Below are 18455 nucleotides of genomic sequence, written 5' to 3'. Positions count from 1 at the left end.
GTGTAGAGAATGGATTGGAAAGGGCACAAGTGAATGAGGGAAGACTAGTTACATGGCTTTTATAGCACTCTTTGGTAAGAGATGATTGTAGGCTGGGCTAGGGAGGTGGCAGTGTATATGAAAAAAGTAGTTTAACTTGAGACATATTTAAGAGGTAAGGGAGTAAAAGATCATATCTAGGGCTTGAGGAATATATGTGTAAGAATGACACTGAGGTCACAGGAGTGAAGCTATCTTACTTTGGACATACAGAGACACATCAACTTCCCCTAGATTCTGTTCACCTCCTGTCTTTTCATCTACAGATACCAGGCCCCATCACCAGGCTCAAAATCTCTGAATCATCCAAGACTCTCTTTGGGCCTCATGCCCAATCCTGCCCACTCACTCCTACCCTGGTCACCCCTAATCTATATCAATATTTCTAAAAGTATTGCACCATAGGAGCTTCTTGAGAGACCACAAAATGATCCAAAATAAAAGTATTTTCTTTGGCTTTTACAGGAGAATGATGTAAAATTCCAGACTTTGATTTTTTTTTTTATGGTAACCAACTGAGTTATAAAGGGGTACTAAAATTTGTTAGTCATAAACTAAAATTAGCTTTTAACTGGAGTTCACAGAAGATTCTAATTTGGTTTTCTACTAAGAAGTTTGGCTGCCAGGCAATGTTTGGCAATGCTGCAAAGCTCCTCCTGTACATGCATACATGCAGCCAGTTGGCATTCTCACAATTTTCAGGAAGGACGCTTTGCTATTGGGGCATTACAAGTGATGTTTTGAGCTGGTCATGTACGGTTTATGGTGCCTGACATTCATGCATTTTAATTACAAATTATGATTCATGGAGCTCCATAATGACCAATTTAATATGCCATGGGTTATTTGATTAACTCTATGGAATAGGGGAATGTACCTCTTTGACCTTATCTCCTGCCACATTCCCCACTCCCTTCCTTGCTGATCCAGAAGATGTATAGCAGGCTCCCATCTCGAGGGACTTTATACTTGCTATGCCATCTGTCTGGAATGCTTCCCCTGTCCCCACCCCTTCACCCCACACCCCACCCCCAGATATTGCATAGTTCTTTCATTTCCTTCAGGTCTTTGCTCATATGCCACCTCTGTGATACCTTCCCTGTTCATCCTATTTAAATGATAATCTTCTGATTCCCTGAACTTCTTAGTCTACTTCTCTGATTTAGTTTTCTTCTTGGCATCTATCACCATCTAATATACTATATATTTTACATATTTATTTATTGTCACTTTACCTCCAACTAAAAAATAAGCTCCATGAGAGCAGGGATTTTTGTTTGTTTTGTTTCTTGCTATATCACCGATACCTAGAACAGTACCTAACACAGAGTGTGTACGATAAATAATTACTGCATGAATATTTATACATCAATATTTTTATCTCTTAGTCTCCAAAACCCATCTCTCAAGGCATGGATATGTATGGTTCAAATTTGAATCATTCACAGCCCTACTGCCAAAGCAGATATAAACATGCACCTGGAAAACCATGCTTACACAGTTACATTTCCTTGTTATAATCCCCCACTAGTCTCCCCATACCAGTTTCACCCCTTCCTATCCTTCAGACACATTCAGATGATAATTTCCAAGAACAATTTAGGGCATTCAGAATTCATATTAAACTCATTTTCTTAGAATTCAATGTATTCCAGGTATTGTGCTAGGCAGAGGGGAATCAACAATGAACAAGACAGACATGATCCTTACCATAACAGAGTTTATAGTCTAGTGGGGATATCACCCTATCCTGCCTCCAGAAAGGGGACTTAATCCTTTGTAGAAGAATATGAATGCCAAGCTTAGACCTGCAGTATGAATAGGATATGAATGAAAGATTTGGGGCAGGGTGGAGTAGAGTAGGTAGAAGCAGACAGAAAAGATTTCAAAAGCTTAGAGGAGATAAACAGTGTGAATATTACTTTCTAGGAAGTGAGGGCAGTTCAGTTTGCTGGGATTGTGGAATTTTCATATAGGTGGTGATTTGAAGTAGGATGGGTAGCAAAGGCAAGATCATGCAGGGTGGCAAAGGCCATACCAAGCAAATTGGACTTTTGGGACTTTATCCTGAGAGCAACAGGGAATCACTAAAAGGTGACCAGTGGAGTGACATGAACAAACGGAATTTAAACTCCTCTCTATCCTCTATCCCTCTATCCCTCACCCCTGGCATCCCAGTCCTACCTACCTCCTCTCTGAAGCCTTTCTGCTGCTCTAACCTGCTGGCCTCTCTCTCCTTCATCCTCAGGGATTCCATCCTCCTTTATTTTTGTATGCCTGTGTTCTGTCTCCCCCATTGAACTGAATTCCCAGAGGACAGGGACAACTTCTCAAACATCTCTAGGACATCCCACACCTGATTAGCACTGACTCAAATTGGTCTTCACTGAGGCAAGAAAATGATGAATACAACCTAGCACAACCCAACCTTTTCTCACACCCCGCACACCAATATTTACTCTGAATTAAAACAACCCTTCCCTCCATAGAGCAGTGCTGATGTGTACGGGGCCAGTTGACCCAGTTTTTTCTGCTTTCTGTCTACTATCACCTCTCTCTGCTCTCATTGTAACTAGTCTCTAATGTCTCCCTAATGGGCTACAGCAACCCATCCCCAAGTTTGTTCAAATTGTAAGTTGCTAGAAAAGACAAATCGAATCTGTAATGACAGAAAGCAGATCTGTGGTTACCTAGGCAGGCCAGGGGTGGGGAATAGGAGGTGGGATGAGGCACAGGGAACTTCTTGGGATAGAGAAAGTATCCTATATCTTGAGTGTGGTGGTGGTTCATACTTGTGTAAATTTGTTAAAATTTGTCAACACGTACAACTAAAATGGTACATTCTATTGTATGTAAACCAAACCTCAATAATTTTAAAAGCAAACTGCTGGGGCACGGGGGCTCACACCTGTAATCCTAGCATTTTGGGAGTCCTAGGCCTGTGGATCACCTGAGGTCAGGAGTCCAAGACCAGCCTGACCAATATGGTGAAACCCCGTCTCTACTAAAAATACAAAAACTGGCTTGGTGCGGTGGCTCACACCTGTAATCCCAGCACTTTGGGAGGCCGAAGCGGACGGATCACGAGGTCAGGAGATCAAGACCATCGTGGCTAACACAGTGAAACCCTGTCTCTACTAAAAATACAAAAAAATTAATCGGGCGTGGTACAAAAAAATTAGCCGGGCGTGGTGGCAGGCGCCTATAGTCCCAGCTACTTAGGAGGCTGAGGCAGGAGAATGACGTGAACCCAGGAGGCGGAGCTTGCAGTGAGCCAAGATCGCGCCACTGCACTCCAGCCTGGGCGACAGAACAAGACCTGTCTCCAAAAAAAAAAAAAAAAAAAAAAAAAAAAAAAAAAAACTAGCCAGGCGTGGTGGCGCATGCCTGTAATCCCAGCTCCTTGGGAGGCTGAGGCAGGAGAATCCCTTGAACCGGGAGGTGGAGGTTGCAGTGAGCCAAGATCGTGCCACTGCACTCCATCCTGGGTGACAAGAGCGAAACTCCGTTTCAAAAATAAAAAATAGGCCGGGCGCGGTGGCTCACGCCTGTAATCCCAGCACTTTGGGAGGCTGAGGCGGGCGGATCACGAGGTCAGGAGATCGAGACCATCCTGACTAACACTGTGAAACCCCGTCTCTACTAAAAACTACAAAAAATTAGCCAGGCGTGGTGGCGGGCGCCTGTAGTCCCAGCTACTCCGGAGGCTGAGGCAGGAGAATGGCGTAAACCCGGGAGGTGGAGCTTGCAGTGAGCCGAGATCGCGCCACTGCACTCCAGCCTGGGAGGCAGAGCGAGACTCAGTCTCAAAAAAATAATAATAATAATAAATAAAAATAAATAAAAAATAAAAAACAGGCCGGGCGCAGTAGCTCAAGCCTGTAATCCCAGCACTTTGGGAGGCCGAGACCGGCTGATCACGAGGTCAGGAGATCGAGACCATCCTGGCTAACACAGTGAAACCCTGTCTCTACTAAAAAATACAAAAAACTAGCCAGGCGAGGTGGCGGACGCCTGTAGTCCCAGCTACTCAGGAGGCTGAGGCAAGAGAATGGCGTAAACCCGGGAGGCGGAGCTTGCGGTGAGCTGAGATCCGGCCACTGCACTCCAGCCTGGGCGACAGAGCGAGACTTCGTCTCAAAAAATAAATAAATAAATAAATAAATAAATAAATAAATAAAAAATAAATAAAAGCAAACTGCCTGTAAATATAGGGTCAGGAGGCTAAAACACAGTACATGAACTTCAACGTAAAGCCCAACCCCGATATAAAATTAGGGCATGTTCTTACAGGACTAGCAGCTTCCCCAAGGCTGCAGAGACCTAAGAAAGTCACGGCCATCTGCTACAGAAGGCCAGGTAAAAGAGGCAGAGGAGCAAAGGCTAACATGGAGGTGGCCAGACAAAAATATGCAAAGTCATAAGTAGCATGGACACAGATTGGCTCTCTAAACCTCAATATACCTAGACTTGAGTGAGGTAAATCTGGAATAAATAAATAGAAGTCCTGCTTTCCAGAGCTAGAAACTACACATTAGCCAGAGTGGTAATTCATAAAGGGTTTGGAAAAAGTTCCTGAAGGACTAAGTTGCTTCACCACAGAAGACTCCTTGGGAAACTGGGACTGCCTTGCCTTCCGTGGTGATGCTGAGGAAGAAGGCAGAACTCGGTGCTCAGTGGGTTAAGGGGGGTATGACTCGGGTTTCCTGTGAGAAGGGATGACATCTGTCCAGGTGGTAATCAGAGCATAATGTTCACTTAGCTGAATGAATCACAGGAGTGGACCAGGGGCTCGCAGGGAAGAGAGACACATGAGGCTCTAGAAATAGTTGGGGGCGAGTGTCCGGGTTGTGCCGTGTGGGGGTGGGGACAGGGATGAGAAAAGGGCCTCTCTCCTCTTCCTCTTTGCCTGCCCTCTTTCTCCTCATAAATCTCCCAGCACAGAAAATAAATCAAACTCCTGCACATAGCCTATCCTGTATTCTGTTTAGTTCTCTTGCGCACCCTCTGTGGGCTCCCAAACAGCAAGGCCTGTGTTCCCACCTAGCCTGGAGCTAAGCACACAGTAAAGGGTTGGATAAAGAATGCCTTTGAGGCTGGGCGCAGTGGCTCACGTGTAATCCCAGAACTTCCGGAGGTCAAGGTAGCGGGATCGCTTGAGCTCAGGAGTTCCAGACGAGCTGGACAACATAGGGAAACCCCGTCTCTACCAAAAATACAAAATTTAGCCGGAAGTGGTGGCCTATGCCTTTGGTCCCAGCTACTCGGGAGGCTGAAGCGGGAGAATCGCTTGCTCCCAGGAGGCAGAGGTTACAGAGAGCTGAGATGGCGCCACTGCACTCCAGCCTGGGCTACAGGGCGAGCCTCTGTCTCAAAAAAAAAAAAAAAAAAAGAAAAAGAAAAAAAAAAGAAAAATTCCTTTGGGACAAGAATGTGAGGACAAGGAGGAAGGGACTCGTGGGAATGGGGATGGGGGAGTTAAGGAGGATAGACTGGTCAGAATGAGTCCGTGGGGGTAAAGTGAAGAGATGGGAATGGTGGATAAAAGGAGAGAGGTAAGAAACAGTGGGTTGGGGTAGTATGGGAGAGGAGGCCAGGATTAGTGGGAAAGAGTAGGACAGAGTCAGAGGTCAGTGGGAGCACTTGCTAGAGGTCACGGGGGTGAGAAGGTTAGGGGTCAACAGATAAAAGATCAAGGATCAGTAGGAGAGGTATGATTAGTGGTCACTGGCGACGACGAAGGTCAGAGGTCATCAGAAGGAAGGTGTGCGTGCGTTACCTGCTTACGAGACTGTTTATGGGGAGCCTTCGCAGAAGCAGGAAGCATCTCAACCCCCGGAGAGTCTACAAAACGCTCCCTCGTCTGAAGACAAAAAGTTCGTCCGTCTCCTTGACCACACACAAGAAATCTGGACTCTCCACTTCAACTACCAGTCGCAAGTGTTCTTTAGGGACAGCCGTCGTTGTGGGTCCCCGTGCCCTTGCAGGACAGAATCCAACTCCCTGACGCGGTTACCCAGCAACCGCCCGGCAGCCAAGGCGCAGGCGCCTCTAGCGCGCCCAGCCGGCCCGGGAAGGAGGCGGGGTTGGGCGCGCGGTGAGCCAGTCTCCACTAAGCCCCGCCCTCTCAGGAATCGCAGCCGGGCGGTCGCGCGCCTTCGGAACTCCCGCATGTGGGTGGGGCTGGGGTCCCCAGACACCGCCTCCTCATGAATAATGCAAGTCCCGGGCGGTGTCCCGGACCCGGAAGTGGAGTTGCCGAGTCACCGCAGTGGCTGAGCTGCTGACAGGAGGCGGCGGCGGAGTAGGAGGCGAGGCAAGACCTGCGGCTCGGCCCGGCCACAGCCGCGGTAGTGCTAGGCAAGCCCACGGAGTCACGCCGGCTTCAGCCAGTCTGCGAACCTCTCGCCCCCGCCCACCCCTGCATCCGCCCGGCCCCTGCCAGCCCGACTGGTCCGGGAAGGCCTAGTCTGCACCACCCGCCGGGCTCCTGGGGCCGCCGCCCCGCGCGGTCCCGTCGGCGTCCCTGGCCGCGCCCGGCCCCTGGCCCGCTCGCCCGCCGGCACCATGATGGAGGAGATCGACCGGTTCCAGGTGCCCACCGCGCACTCGGAGATGCAGCCGCTGGTGAGGGGGCGGGCGGCTGGCAGGCCAAGGCCGGGAGGGGGCGTCGCTTGAGGGGGAGGGAGGGAATCAGGCCGGGGGGATTGTGCGGAGGGGCGCCATCGGATGGGGCAAAGAGATCCCTGAAAACGTATTGCCGGGGGACGGGGACTTGCAGGACAAGAAAACCGTGGGAGAATATGCTGGATGAGAGCAAAGGGACCTGTAAGGGCGGAGGGCACCGTCGGTGGAGGCAGAGCACCGTCGGATGGAACGGAGGGGGCACAAAGGTGCACACAGCTAGTGGAGGCCCATAGCGGGGGCTGGCGAAGGAACTGTCATGGGGCATCGCCGGCGGCAGGCCCAGGGGGCTGGGATGGAAGGTGGGGAGGCGTTTAATCCTAGAGGCCTGTGATGCTTAGGGCGGGGGAGCCGTCAGGCTAAGAGAGATTGGGAATCAGCTTTTAAAAGAGGAGGGGCCTGCCCGCCTGTCCACTGGATATACGGATAGGAAAGCTGGGCCGGGGCGAGGGACCCAGTGGGGGAAGGTGGTTGGTGCAGAACCTGGGAATTCCATTCTCCGTTGGCGAGCGCGGGCAGTCCAGGCTGGGGGCATCTAAACCGGGAAGGAGAGTACACGGCGACCAGATGGGGAATCGGGGTGCAGATGAGAGTGCTCGGGAACCGACGGGAGAGGAAGTGGGGCCGCGCTAGAGTTGCCTGTGCCCACTGGTTGCGAAGAGCCCCCATCATCTTAGGCCTACGTGCCTGAAGTCCTTGCTGGGCGCGGATCCTGCCGCCTGTCCGCGGTCCCGGAGTCAGGGAGGAATGATGTCATCGCTGCTGGCGCGGAGGGAATAGAAGGGGGAGGGCAACTCGGGTGCACCGAGGGTAGGCCTAAGGGAGACCATGCTTGCTGGCCACCGCCCCGGGGGCTACCTGACCTCGCATGTCTGTCAGGCAACCGGGTGGGAGACGTGGAGGCCTAGCCAGCTCGTATAGTGAAGGGGGAAGAGAAGGAATGTCTAGACTGTGTTCGCTTTATCCCCCTGGAGCCTGAGCTGGAATTGGAAGGAGGCAAGGTGAGCTACAAACCCGAAAGTGTGGATGCCCCATTTCTCTGAACTGTGCTGGCTGGAGCAGAGCTGAGCTCTCCAAGTTCTGAAGCTCTGCTTCTGTATTAGGCAGGGTGGCCAGAAACAGGTCTACCTTTGGGCCTATAACCCCCTGGCTGACAGATGTGCTTTATAGCTTCCTGGAGGAGTAACCTACCCATTACAGCAGCCAAGATGGGCCTTGGCAGGGACCCATCACCGCCTTTTTGTCACACCTTTTGGGGGATGGTAGAGAGAATTATTAGTGGCCACTTAGCAGGAGACAAAAGGCTTTTTCCCCCTTTCATGACTACTTAGACAGTTCTAAAAGCCAAAACAAAGAAGTTTTACAGAAGCATACAATATTAAACCAGAGAGAGATGTTGCAGGACTTTTTCCTAGACTCATGCCATCATTGGATTATTTGGGAGCTAGAAAATCCTGGAGAGAAGTCCATCCCATGAACTTAAAGAAGGACTTCGGGCTGGCTGAAGAGAATTTTCCTTTCTGAGTTCTCTTTCTAGCTAACCTGGCTTGTCAAACTAGATTGCCCTTCCAGTTCTAAGCATCTAATCAAGAATCAAAATAGAGGGTGGATGAAGGACGAGGAGGTTCAAATGTGTCAGGAAAAGGAAGCAATGAGTTGTTTCTTGTCTCCCAGCTGGGGTTTCCAAAAAGGGAGGAAATAGCTGTTCAAGCAAAGGGGAGAAGAAATAGAGCCAGCAGGCTCTCTCAATTGTCCTTGGTGCTTCTGTTATTGCCTGAAATTCTGAATAGTGGTTTGGCTGGGTAGAGGACTCTTGAGCTGCTTCCGGTCTGTGTGGACCTGGAGTTGGAGAAGTATCTGTGGCAAGGAGGCACTTAGAAAAGCTCTGACTGCCTTCAGACCCTTTTAACTGCTAAAGTCACCCTTGTCTGCAAGAGAATATATATATATATTCCCCCCCTCCCAAATAGCTGGGATTATAGGCCCCTGCCACCACACATGGCTAATTTTTGTATTTTTAGTAGAGATGGGGTTTCACCATGTTGGCCAGGCTGGTCTTGAATGCCTGACCTCAATTGGTCTGCCCGCCTCAGCCTCCCAAAATGCTGGGATTACAAGAGTGAGCCGCTATGCCCGGCCTGACAATACTTTATTGAGGTTGAGTGAGAGCCTTATGGAAATAGCAATATAGTCATCCCTCATTTGAGGGTCATAGACATTGCCCGGCTTCCTGACCTGTGTCCCCAGGTTGTATTCCAGAGGCACCTCAAAAATCCTTAAATCCCCTGTGTATTGTTGACCAGCAGAATCTTGTGTGATGTTTCTTCAGGAGTCTTCATTTTGCGGCATAAAGAATTAAGATAGCCCAGCCTGGGAAACATAGTGAGACTCCATCTCTACAAAAATATTTAAAAATTAGCTCAGCATGGTACTGCATGCCTGTAGTACTAGCTACTCAGGAGGCCGAGGCAGGAGGATTGCTTGAGCCCAGGAGGTCGAGGCTGCAGTGAACCATGTTCATACCACTACATCCCAGCCTAGGCAACAGAGCAAGACTCTGTCTCAAAAAAAAAAAGAAAGAAAGAAAAAAAAATCAAGATAGCATGTCATAGAGGTAAAGGGCAAAAAAGAGGGCAAAATGGCTCTTTAAGGGTATTTGGATAGGCCATGAAAACCAGGGTCCCAGGCTCAGACTTAGCTATGACCTATTCCATTTTTTGCCATTTATTGAGACCTCTAGGAAGTCTCTCCTCCTTCCTAGATTGTTTTTTCATGTATGAGATGAAGACAAACTATCTCTTTAAAGTTTAAACAATAGCTCCTCACTCTCCCTTCTAAGAATATCACAGAGACCTGATATCATTGATTCAGCAATTAATTTACCAAATAACTATTGAGCATCTGCTCTGTCCCAAATATTAAACTGAGTATTAAGGATAGAGTGGTTAGCAACACAGACACAGATGTGACCCTGCTCTTGAGCTCACAGTTTATCAAAGTTTGTTTCTCTTGCTCACTCTCTTAGTGTGATCCTCCACTGAGGACAGAGTAGGGGCTGACTCCTTAAGCCCCAAGGGAGCCAGGCAATGCTGGTGTCATCATTGCCCCTTTCTGGACCAAGCTGTATGGATAAAAGCTTGTCACATGGGCACCATCATCAAATAACTCTCCCCATCCCATAGTGATGGGAAGAATCCAGAGGCCATTCCCTACTTGGAAAGATAAACTCTAGGGGGAGCGCGTCTTTATTTTTTAAATTATTTAATTGAAAGAGAAACTCAGGCTTGAAAAGAAGGCCTGGGGGCGTGTCAGAACTGGGAGAGAAGGCAGCCAGCAGATCTGGGTGTTTCCAAGGTGCTAATTTAAGCATTAGATCTCAGCTAGTGGGAGGAAGAGGAGGAGATCCCTGCCCTGTTATTGCTGCTGCTGTTGTCACAGCTGCATGGAGCCTCCTGTCTCTGGTGGGAGTTTGCCTGAAAGGAGTGGCTTCCCTCCTTTCCCCATCACACCAATTATTTAATTGGCCTTGTTGCAACTCAGCAGCTGAACCAGGCCCAGGTCTATCCCTGAGAGGTCCCCGGGGTCTCTTCCTGTCTCCTTTTTTTTTTTTTTCTTTTGAGACAGAGTCTTGCTCTGTTGCCCAGGCTGGAGTTCAGTGGCGCGATCTCGGCTCACTGCAACCTCTGCCTCCAAGGTTCAAGTGATTCTCCTGTCTCAGCCTCCCGAATAGCTGGGACTACAGGCACATGCCACCACGCCCAGCTAATTTTTGTATTTTTAGTAGAGACGGGGTTTCACCATGTTGGCCAGGATGGTATCGATCTCTTGACCTCATGATCTGCCCGCCTGGCTTCCCAAAGTGCTGGGATTACAGGCGTGAGCCATTGCACTCAGCCTCCTATCTTCTTATGAAATGAGAGCTCCTCTTACAGACCTATCCACTGGACTCCATTCCTGCTGTATCTGTCTCTCAGACAATCCTGAGTGTTTCTGAGCGCAGATTCTCCCAAAGAAACTGCCAGGGATAGGCACATTTTGTGTGTCAGCTCTGTGTCTCAGTCATACACCTCACCGATTTAGAGAAGTTCCAGCAGCCCAAGGCTCTCTGTTGATCAGTTGGATTGAGTTTGGTATATTGTTTGTATGAGCAACACGGATATTGCTCTCTGGCCCTATTGTCTGTCTGCTCAGCTTGTTGGTGTAGCCACACAGTCTATGTCTTCTCTTCTGCTGCAATTGGAGAGGAAGAGAATTGTTGTCAGAAGAACAAATGGAGCTTTTAAGCACTTAATTGTGTCAGGCAACACCCTGTCTCCTGTGCTCTCAGGGACTAAAGAGACTTAAAGAATGGCAAATGGCACCAGACAGGGTCTCTGCACAGCTGAGAGAAATGTTACTCTAGCCTCACTGAAACTAGGTTATTGGTTAACTCATTCGTTTAGTTCACGAGCATCTACTCAGATCAGGTACTTTAAGGATACAGGGACAAGTAAGATCTCTCCAGTGGGTGGCCAAGAGAAGGATGGGCTCAGATGGCTATAGGAAGGTTTTTAGATATATGTCAAAAAGAGTAGAGATCAATGGAGTGTCATGAGAAAGAGTGACACTCTCCTTTGGGAGAGGGTGAGGAATGCTGAGATTTTGACTCTTTGACTACCTGAGCTTGGGAGGGAGTTTCAGACTCCTACTGCTTCCTGACACTCAGGGATGGATGGGGATGCTTAGGACAGGACATTTAATTCAGTGGGTAGGCCACAGCAGCTCCTGAAAGTGGCAGAGAGAACATTTTAAAGATAGCAAGTAGCCACTGTGGAAAATTGACCTATATATATTCTATGTTCTTAAGTTGCCTCCTTGCCAGATGACTTTTCAATTTAAGGGTGGATTCTCCTAGTGGGTCCATGTGGCTCATGACCCAGCAGTATTTCTCAGGCTCCTGGGCAGAGGCACCCTTCTTTCCTGCCCTATATTACAAACTAAGGATCAGGTTTGTTCAAGCCTGCAGCTCCTTACTACTCATCTCCTCATCAAACAAACACCAAATAAGAACCTACTCTCTGCTAGATGTTGTTCTGGGCTCAATAACACAGAATGTTGCTCCAGTGAGATGCACAGCACAGTCCAGAACTCAGATTGAGGCACTACAGAATAGTGAGCACTGCAAGAGAAGAACCAGGCCCAGGAGCACCAAATGAAAGCAGGAAGGGCTCTCATCGAGTGATCAGGGAAGGTTTCACAGAGGCCCTAGGAACTGGCCCTAGGAAGAGTACTAGAAGCTTGGCAGACTGACAAAATGAGGCTAAGCCAAGAAAGGGCATGGAAGAAGAAACAAAAGAGCGCATTTGGAATGAATGAAGAGTTATAATTAAGGGAATAACATGATCAAATCTGAGTTTAGGTTATCACTCCAGTGGTGGATGAGAGATTGGAGAAGATGAGATTGGAAGTTGGAAAACGAGTACAGACCTGGGTGTAATAATTCTGCTAGGAGATGATAAAGGCCTGCAGAAGCAGAGAAACATGGTGGGACAGATACACAAATACTAATAAGGTGGAATAGGCAGGATATGATATCTGTTGGGAGGTGGAATGGAGAGGTAGAGAGTTAAGGATGACTCTTAAGTTTGTGGCATGGACACGTGGATGGAGGAAGAGACCATCACCACCTCAGGAAACTCAGGAGCCCATGTACCTTTTGGTCTCAGGGACTTCTTATAACAGAAAAGGCTGCTGTTTTCCTTTGCTCTACTGCTGAAGCTACATTTTTGGAGTTATGAGGAACCCAGAAGTCCTAGAAAACCAAAGGTCAGAGTGGCACTGGTCCCCCATCCGTCTCAAAAGGGCTGCTGAGAAACACGCTCATCTGCCAGTGAATACTTCTCCCCTGCAACCTGCTTTGATGAATTCAAGAGAATTGGTGGTAGCAGCAAGGAGCCATAGTGGGTTTTGTTGTTGTTATTTTCTTTCCAGTAGCACTTTGATGAAGAAAAAATAAAATCCTTTGTTGCCTGAGTGCTTTATGTTGCAGTTTCTGGCTTTGCCTTTTACTATCATTCTAGTCAAATCTATGGTTTTTTTTCTGACTGATTGAGCTGGGCTCTTTCACTGATTCCTTCTGGAATGGATATGTGTATTACTACATCACTGCAAGAGTCATAATGGAAAAGGATGTGTACTTCCCTTTTCTGAGACCAGCCTGAAAATCTGCAGTTGGGTAGAAGCAGAGCCCAAGTTGCTTCTTCCAGACAAGGTGTACCAAAGGAGCAGAATTCTGGGGTGAGATCACTCAGAGGTGACTTGGCTTCTCAGAGGGCCCAAATGTGGCCTCTGTGGGTAGGTGCTTCTGTGGTAGCTGGGGTTCAGGCTGAGTCATTCCCAACCCCAGCTGCCTGCTGCCCTTGAGTGCCTATATAGCCCAGCGTGAGCAGAAATGAAAAACAGGCTTCTTCACTCAAACCTGATTAGTCTCAGGGACCCTCTTACCTCCTTAAAAAGGCAGGTGGAGCCTTGTATCTGGAAAGGGAACATGGGAAATGTAGCTTCTTGGGCTTAGTTGCTTTGTGCCTTCCTAGAGACCTGGGAGAACTGGTTCAGGGAGCTACAGAGCATGTGGGAAGGGGAGAATTGGGCTGAGGCAGATAAACAGAGGTGCTGGTTGAAGGAAGCAAGAGGTGTGGCTCAGCAGGGTCCCAAGTCATTGTTTCTTACGGAGGCTCTGGTGGGAATCTGGCTTTCTGGGCAGGAGGAAGGAAGGAAAGAAGGAAGGAAGGAGGGAGGGAAGGGAAGGGAAGGGAAGGGAGGGGAGGGGAGGGGAGGGAAGGGAAGGGAAGGGAGGAAGGGAAGGAAGGAAGGAAGGAAGGGGAACAAGCTCTGGATTTGAGTCTGCTCTGGAGTTTAGAAATTGGCACATGACCCACAGGCCTTACTATGGGACAGTCAAATCAACTTCTGGCTGCAGGGAGGGACTCTGGAGTAGGGAAGTTGTCTAGGAAAGAGGCCTGTGGCGTCTGGTCTGGGAGAGAGGGTAGACACATGCCCTTAGGAGTTTCCTCCTAGGCTATACATTCTCAGGAGAGAGTTCAAGCAAATCTATACTTGTATTTGTTGTTATTATTGTTATTCAGAGATAGAAATTGAGGATCGGATGGTTGTGATTATTGAAGGTCAATTTTAAGTTTCTGTGATGGTGGTGAGGTATGTGAGTGTGCGTGCAAGAAAGAGGGGACATACAGCTATGAATCGTGTTTTCTGAATGACCATTTCAGCCCTAAGTCTAAACATATAACAAGAGGCCACCTCAAGGCAGAAACAAGACCAGTGATTGTGGCTCCTTGCCTGGTTTTGCTTGATTTGGCCACCAGATTCTTGGCTGTTATAAGTAGAGTATATCCCATCTATTGAGAACAATACCTGAAGGAGCATTTTAAGATTTATTGAATTGGCCGGGCGCGGTGGCTCACGCCTGCAATTCCAGCACTTTGGGAAGCTGAGGCAGGTGGATCACGAGGTCAGGAATTCAAGAACAGCCTGGCCAAGATGGTAAAATCCTGTCCCTACTAAAAATACAAAAATTAGCCAGGCATGGTGGCGGGCACCTGTAATCCCAGCTACTCGGAAGGCTGAGGCAGAAAATTGCTTGAACCCAGGAGGCGGAGGTTGCAGTGAGCCGAGATTGCGCCACTGCACTCTAGCCTGGGCGACAGAGCAAGACTCTGTCTCCAGGAAAAAAAAAAAAAAAAAAAGATTTATTGAATTAACTACATGCAAACTGTGGAGTGAGAACCACATATATTTCACTATGTAGTTAAACATAATCATGTACGAGCTATAAATTATAGTTCCCCCTACTTTTTTTTTTTTGATACAGGGTCTCTGTCACCAAGGCTGGAGTGCAGTGACTTAATCTTGGCTCACTGCAACCTCTGCCTTCCAGGCTCAAGCGATCCTCCCGCCTCAGCCTCCTGAGTAGCTGGGACTACATTCACGCGCCACCACACCCAGCTAATTTTTTGTAGTTTTTGTAAAGAAGGGGTTTCGCCATGTTGCCCAGACTGGTCGCAAACTCCTGAGCTCAAGCGATCTATTCACCTTGGCCTCCCAAAGTGCTGGGATTACAGGTGTGAGCCACCATGCCTGACCTAGTTCCCATATTAATTTCCCATTTTATCCTTATGAAGGAATTGGTGAAGCCCTTGGCCACACGCCATGCATGGTTTAGACCAGGATTTCTTATAGTATTCTATTAGGAATATTGATCCTTTGGGATGCTTTATGGGGGAAAAACGCTCCATAGAAAAATTTCTTTGGGAAAGACTATATGCTCTATCCCATCACAATGCCCACTGACATTTTAAAGGCTCTGAGATGTCCTGCAGTAAAGAAACCTTTTCAACTTTGTTTAATTCAATGTTTCCCAAGCTTATTTAACTGTAGAACCTTTTTTCATGTTACATCTGTTAACATCTTACAGAACCAATGTGTTTCATGGAATATACTCTTCGAAAAACTTTAGCTTAGAAATTAGTATCTGTGCTGATGCAGTCTAGATTTATAGTCTTCCTAGTTCCTTTTTAAATTTATTTATTTATTTATTTTTTGAGACAGAGTCTTGCTCTGTCGCCCAGTCTGGAGTGCAGTGGTGCAATCTCAGCTCACTGAAAGCTCTGCCTCCCGGGTTCATACCATTCTCCTGCCTCAGCCTCCCGAGTAGCTGGGACTACAGGCATCCACCACCGCGCCTGGCTAATTTTTTGTATTTTTAGTAGAGACAGGGTTTCACTGTGGTCTTGATCTCCTGACCTCGTGATCCGCCCTCCTCTGCCTCCCAAAGTGCTAGGATTACAGGCATGAGCCACCGCGCCCGGCCTTCCTAGTTCTTTTGAGTGTCTTTTATAACCCACACCATTTTTCCTATGCTAGTATTTAATGGGATGTTGCTGATTTGTTTCAGGGTCTGAACTTGCTGCTATCAGTAGGAAGCTCTTGGTGAACTTTGGTTAGGTGCACAGGCAAATACCAAGTGCCTTGTTTTTCTCATAATATTTCTAAGGGAGTTTTATTTCCCTTATATCCCTCTACCAAATGTTGTTTTGATGCTTATTTTTTTGGACGGCTTTATTGAGATATAATTTATATATTCTATACGTTAGCCATGTAGTACTTTACTTTTTTTTTTTTTTTGAGACACAGTCTCACTCTGTCTCCTACAGCCTTGACCTTCCCAAGCTCCCACCTCAGCCTCCCAAGTAACTAGAACTACAGGTGTGTACCACCATGCCCAGCTAATTTTTGTATTTTTCTGGTAGAGATGGGGTTTTGCCATGTTGCCCAGGCTGGTCTCAAACTCCTGGGCTCAAGAGATCCACCTGCCATGTCCTCCCAAAGTGCTAAGATTACAGGTGTAAGCCACGGCATCCAACTAGTACTTTACTTTTAAACCGGTGTGGCTATCCCATGGCTGAGTTAGTTTTTTTTGTTTTTTTTTTGTTTGTTTGTTTGTTTTAATAGTGTTTGGGGAACAGGTGGTTTTTGGTTACATGGATAAGTTCTTTGGTGCTAATTTCTGGGATTTTGGTGCATGTGTCACCCTAGCAGTGTACAATGTACCCAATGTGTAGTCTTTTATCCCTCACCGTTCGCCCACCCTTCTTCCATGAGTCCCCAAAGTCCATTATATCATTCTTATGCCTTTGTGTCCTCATAGCTTAGCTCCCACCATAGCCTAGTTCTACTTCTCATTTTTACCTTGGGCTGTGCTCTGTGCTTTTATGTCCTGCCAAGCAGTAGAGAAGATAAAGATAATCCAAATCTTTTATCAGGAAGAATCCCATCTCAATTGAGATTTAAGGTGAAAAGTGGATTCCCAGATTAGGGGACGTTTCAGTCCTTCCTCTGCAGTATCAATAAATGTTCCCACTGTTCACAACAGCTCAAGAGACATTCCTGCATAATTATTTTATACCCTCCTACTCCACAGGCTGCATAAGGCATTACTCTTCATGCCAATGCCCCTTGATCAGTAGTTGCTGCTTAGAGCATTGTGTTAAGATGGATGCTAAGGCAGAGTCCTGGTTCCATATGAAATACTGACATGGTTTGGTTGATTTTCCATGTCTGCTATGGTCTTCAGCAGGGGGAACAACAGTTCTAGTATTCTGCTTGCCATCCCAGCAGCCCTGAATCATCATAGTTATCCTGGACAAAGAACACAGGAAAGGCGAACTCTTAGGGATGTTAGCCAGCCAAGCAATCTGTTTCACTGAGAGGCTAAAGTCTTATGATATGGCTCCTTAAGAAATGAATAAAGGGGCCAGGTGCAGCAGCTCATGCCTGTAATCCCAGTGCTTAGAGAGGCCAAGGCAGGAGGATTGCTTAAGGTCATGAATTCGAGACCAGCCTGGGCAACATAGTGAGACCCTGTCTCTACAAAAAATTAAAAAGTAGCCAGGTATGATGATGCATGCCTGTAGTCCTAGCCATTAGGGAGGCTGAGGTGGGAGGATGACTTGAGCCCAGGAATTTGAGGCTGCAATGAGCTATGATTGTACCATTACACTCTAGCCTAGGCAACAAAGCAAGACCCTGTCTTTAAAAAAAAAAAAAAGAAGAAGAAGAAAACTGTTTTTTTCTACTTGATCTTCAGCACTTGTTTCTGAAGTATTGAATTAATGTAAAGTTTAAAATCCTTTTGAAATAAATAGGCCAGGTGAGAGGGAGTAACCTTGACTCTGCTGAGCAGATAAGAGGGGGAAAGAAACAGATTCAGGAAAAGATCTCATGAATTTCATATGAGTGGTTGACCACACTTAATATGAAATTATAAGCCCTTGACCAAAGGAGCAAGAAGGAATAGGCTACAAGAAGAGACCCATAAGCCAGAAGTTATTGGTGTGGAAAGGCCCTTTTATAGGTTATACAGCCTTAGCACTCTTTTGTTTACCCAGGCTAAACAGGCTTGATTTTTCTTCTTACCATTTCCTGGGACACTGACTTCCAAATCCCCAGTCATCCTAGCTGCCCTAGTGGATACTTTTACGTTTCTCACCCCTGAAACTGAACACAGAGCTCTCCATGTGATCTGCACAGCACAGATTATTGTGGGACTGCCACTACCCATAATATTGATATTGTACTTCTATTATTGTCAATTGAGCTTCCATGATCATATTTAATAGCCATCCCTATTGTTATATTGAACTCAGAACATATCTGGAATAGAGTAGCCCTTTCCCTCAGCAGTGTAAAATCAAGGCAAGAACCTAGAACCACATCTAGAGCTAGGCTTACTGCCAAAACAGGTAAGAGTCCACTGAGGATAGTAAGATGATGGTTCCACATTTATTAGAAACTACACCACATGTGTGTAATGTGACTCTTATTCTCAGAAAGGTAGCTGGCTGAGTTCAGCAAGATGGAATTTCAATAGGAATCTAGGGAGGCTGTGTGATTGGAGAAGGTAGGGACCTTGAGTGGACAGAAAGCTTAATATAAGTCCACTATATAACAAAGCTAATGTGCTATTGGACTACATTAATAGAAGTATGGAGTTCAGTTCCTAGGAGGTAATCATCCTACTCTGCCCTGTTCTGTACTGGTCAGCACCATCTGAAGTCCTGCATTCTATACTGATATCATCATTCAAGAGATTGGGTGACTAGAATAATGAAGGGAGTCAAAACCATGTCATGTGAGAATAGTTGGAAGAACTGAGCTATTTGGCCTATGAATAAGCA

At 47.2% G+C, this 18455-nt stretch overlaps 2 protein-coding genes across 10 annotated transcripts in view; one reads left to right on the top strand and one right to left on the bottom strand.

Annotated features, from left to right (window-relative positions):
* LOC105485688 (dynein axonemal intermediate chain 1) overlaps positions 1-6080 on the bottom strand; it is a 67744-nt gene extending 61664 nt beyond the window's left edge. The window contains exon 1 of one of the 2 annotated variants that reach the window (XM_071077925.1): positions 5819-6080. In XM_071077925.1, the coding sequence (XP_070934026.1) occupies positions 5819-5866 (48 nt within the window). In that variant the 5' untranslated portion in view covers positions 5867-6080. The remainder of the gene's footprint in view (positions 1-5818) is intronic. The other variant, XM_011748047.2, reaches the window with a different exon arrangement.
* Positions 6081-6200: 120 nt separating this feature from the next.
* Positions 6201-18455, top strand: part of LOC105485675 (family with sequence similarity 219 member A) — a 58484-nt gene continuing 46229 nt past the window's right edge. The window contains exon 1 of one of the 8 annotated variants that reach the window (XM_071077932.1): positions 6201-6633. In XM_071077932.1, the coding sequence (XP_070934033.1) occupies positions 6607-6633 (27 nt within the window). In that variant the 5' untranslated portion in view covers positions 6201-6606. Of the gene's footprint in view, positions 6667-18455 lie in introns of all 8 variants that reach the window. The other 7 variants (XM_011748021.3, XM_071077935.1, XM_011748023.3 and 4 more) reach the window with 7 other exon arrangements.

This window comes from Macaca nemestrina, chromosome 14 (genome assembly GCF_043159975.1).
Source record: "Macaca nemestrina isolate mMacNem1 chromosome 14, mMacNem.hap1, whole genome shotgun sequence".
Taxonomy (NCBI): domain Eukaryota; kingdom Metazoa; phylum Chordata; class Mammalia; order Primates; family Cercopithecidae; genus Macaca; species Macaca nemestrina.
Note: the sequence above shows the minus strand (reverse complement) of the source record. Positions and strands in the feature narration are given on the sequence as shown.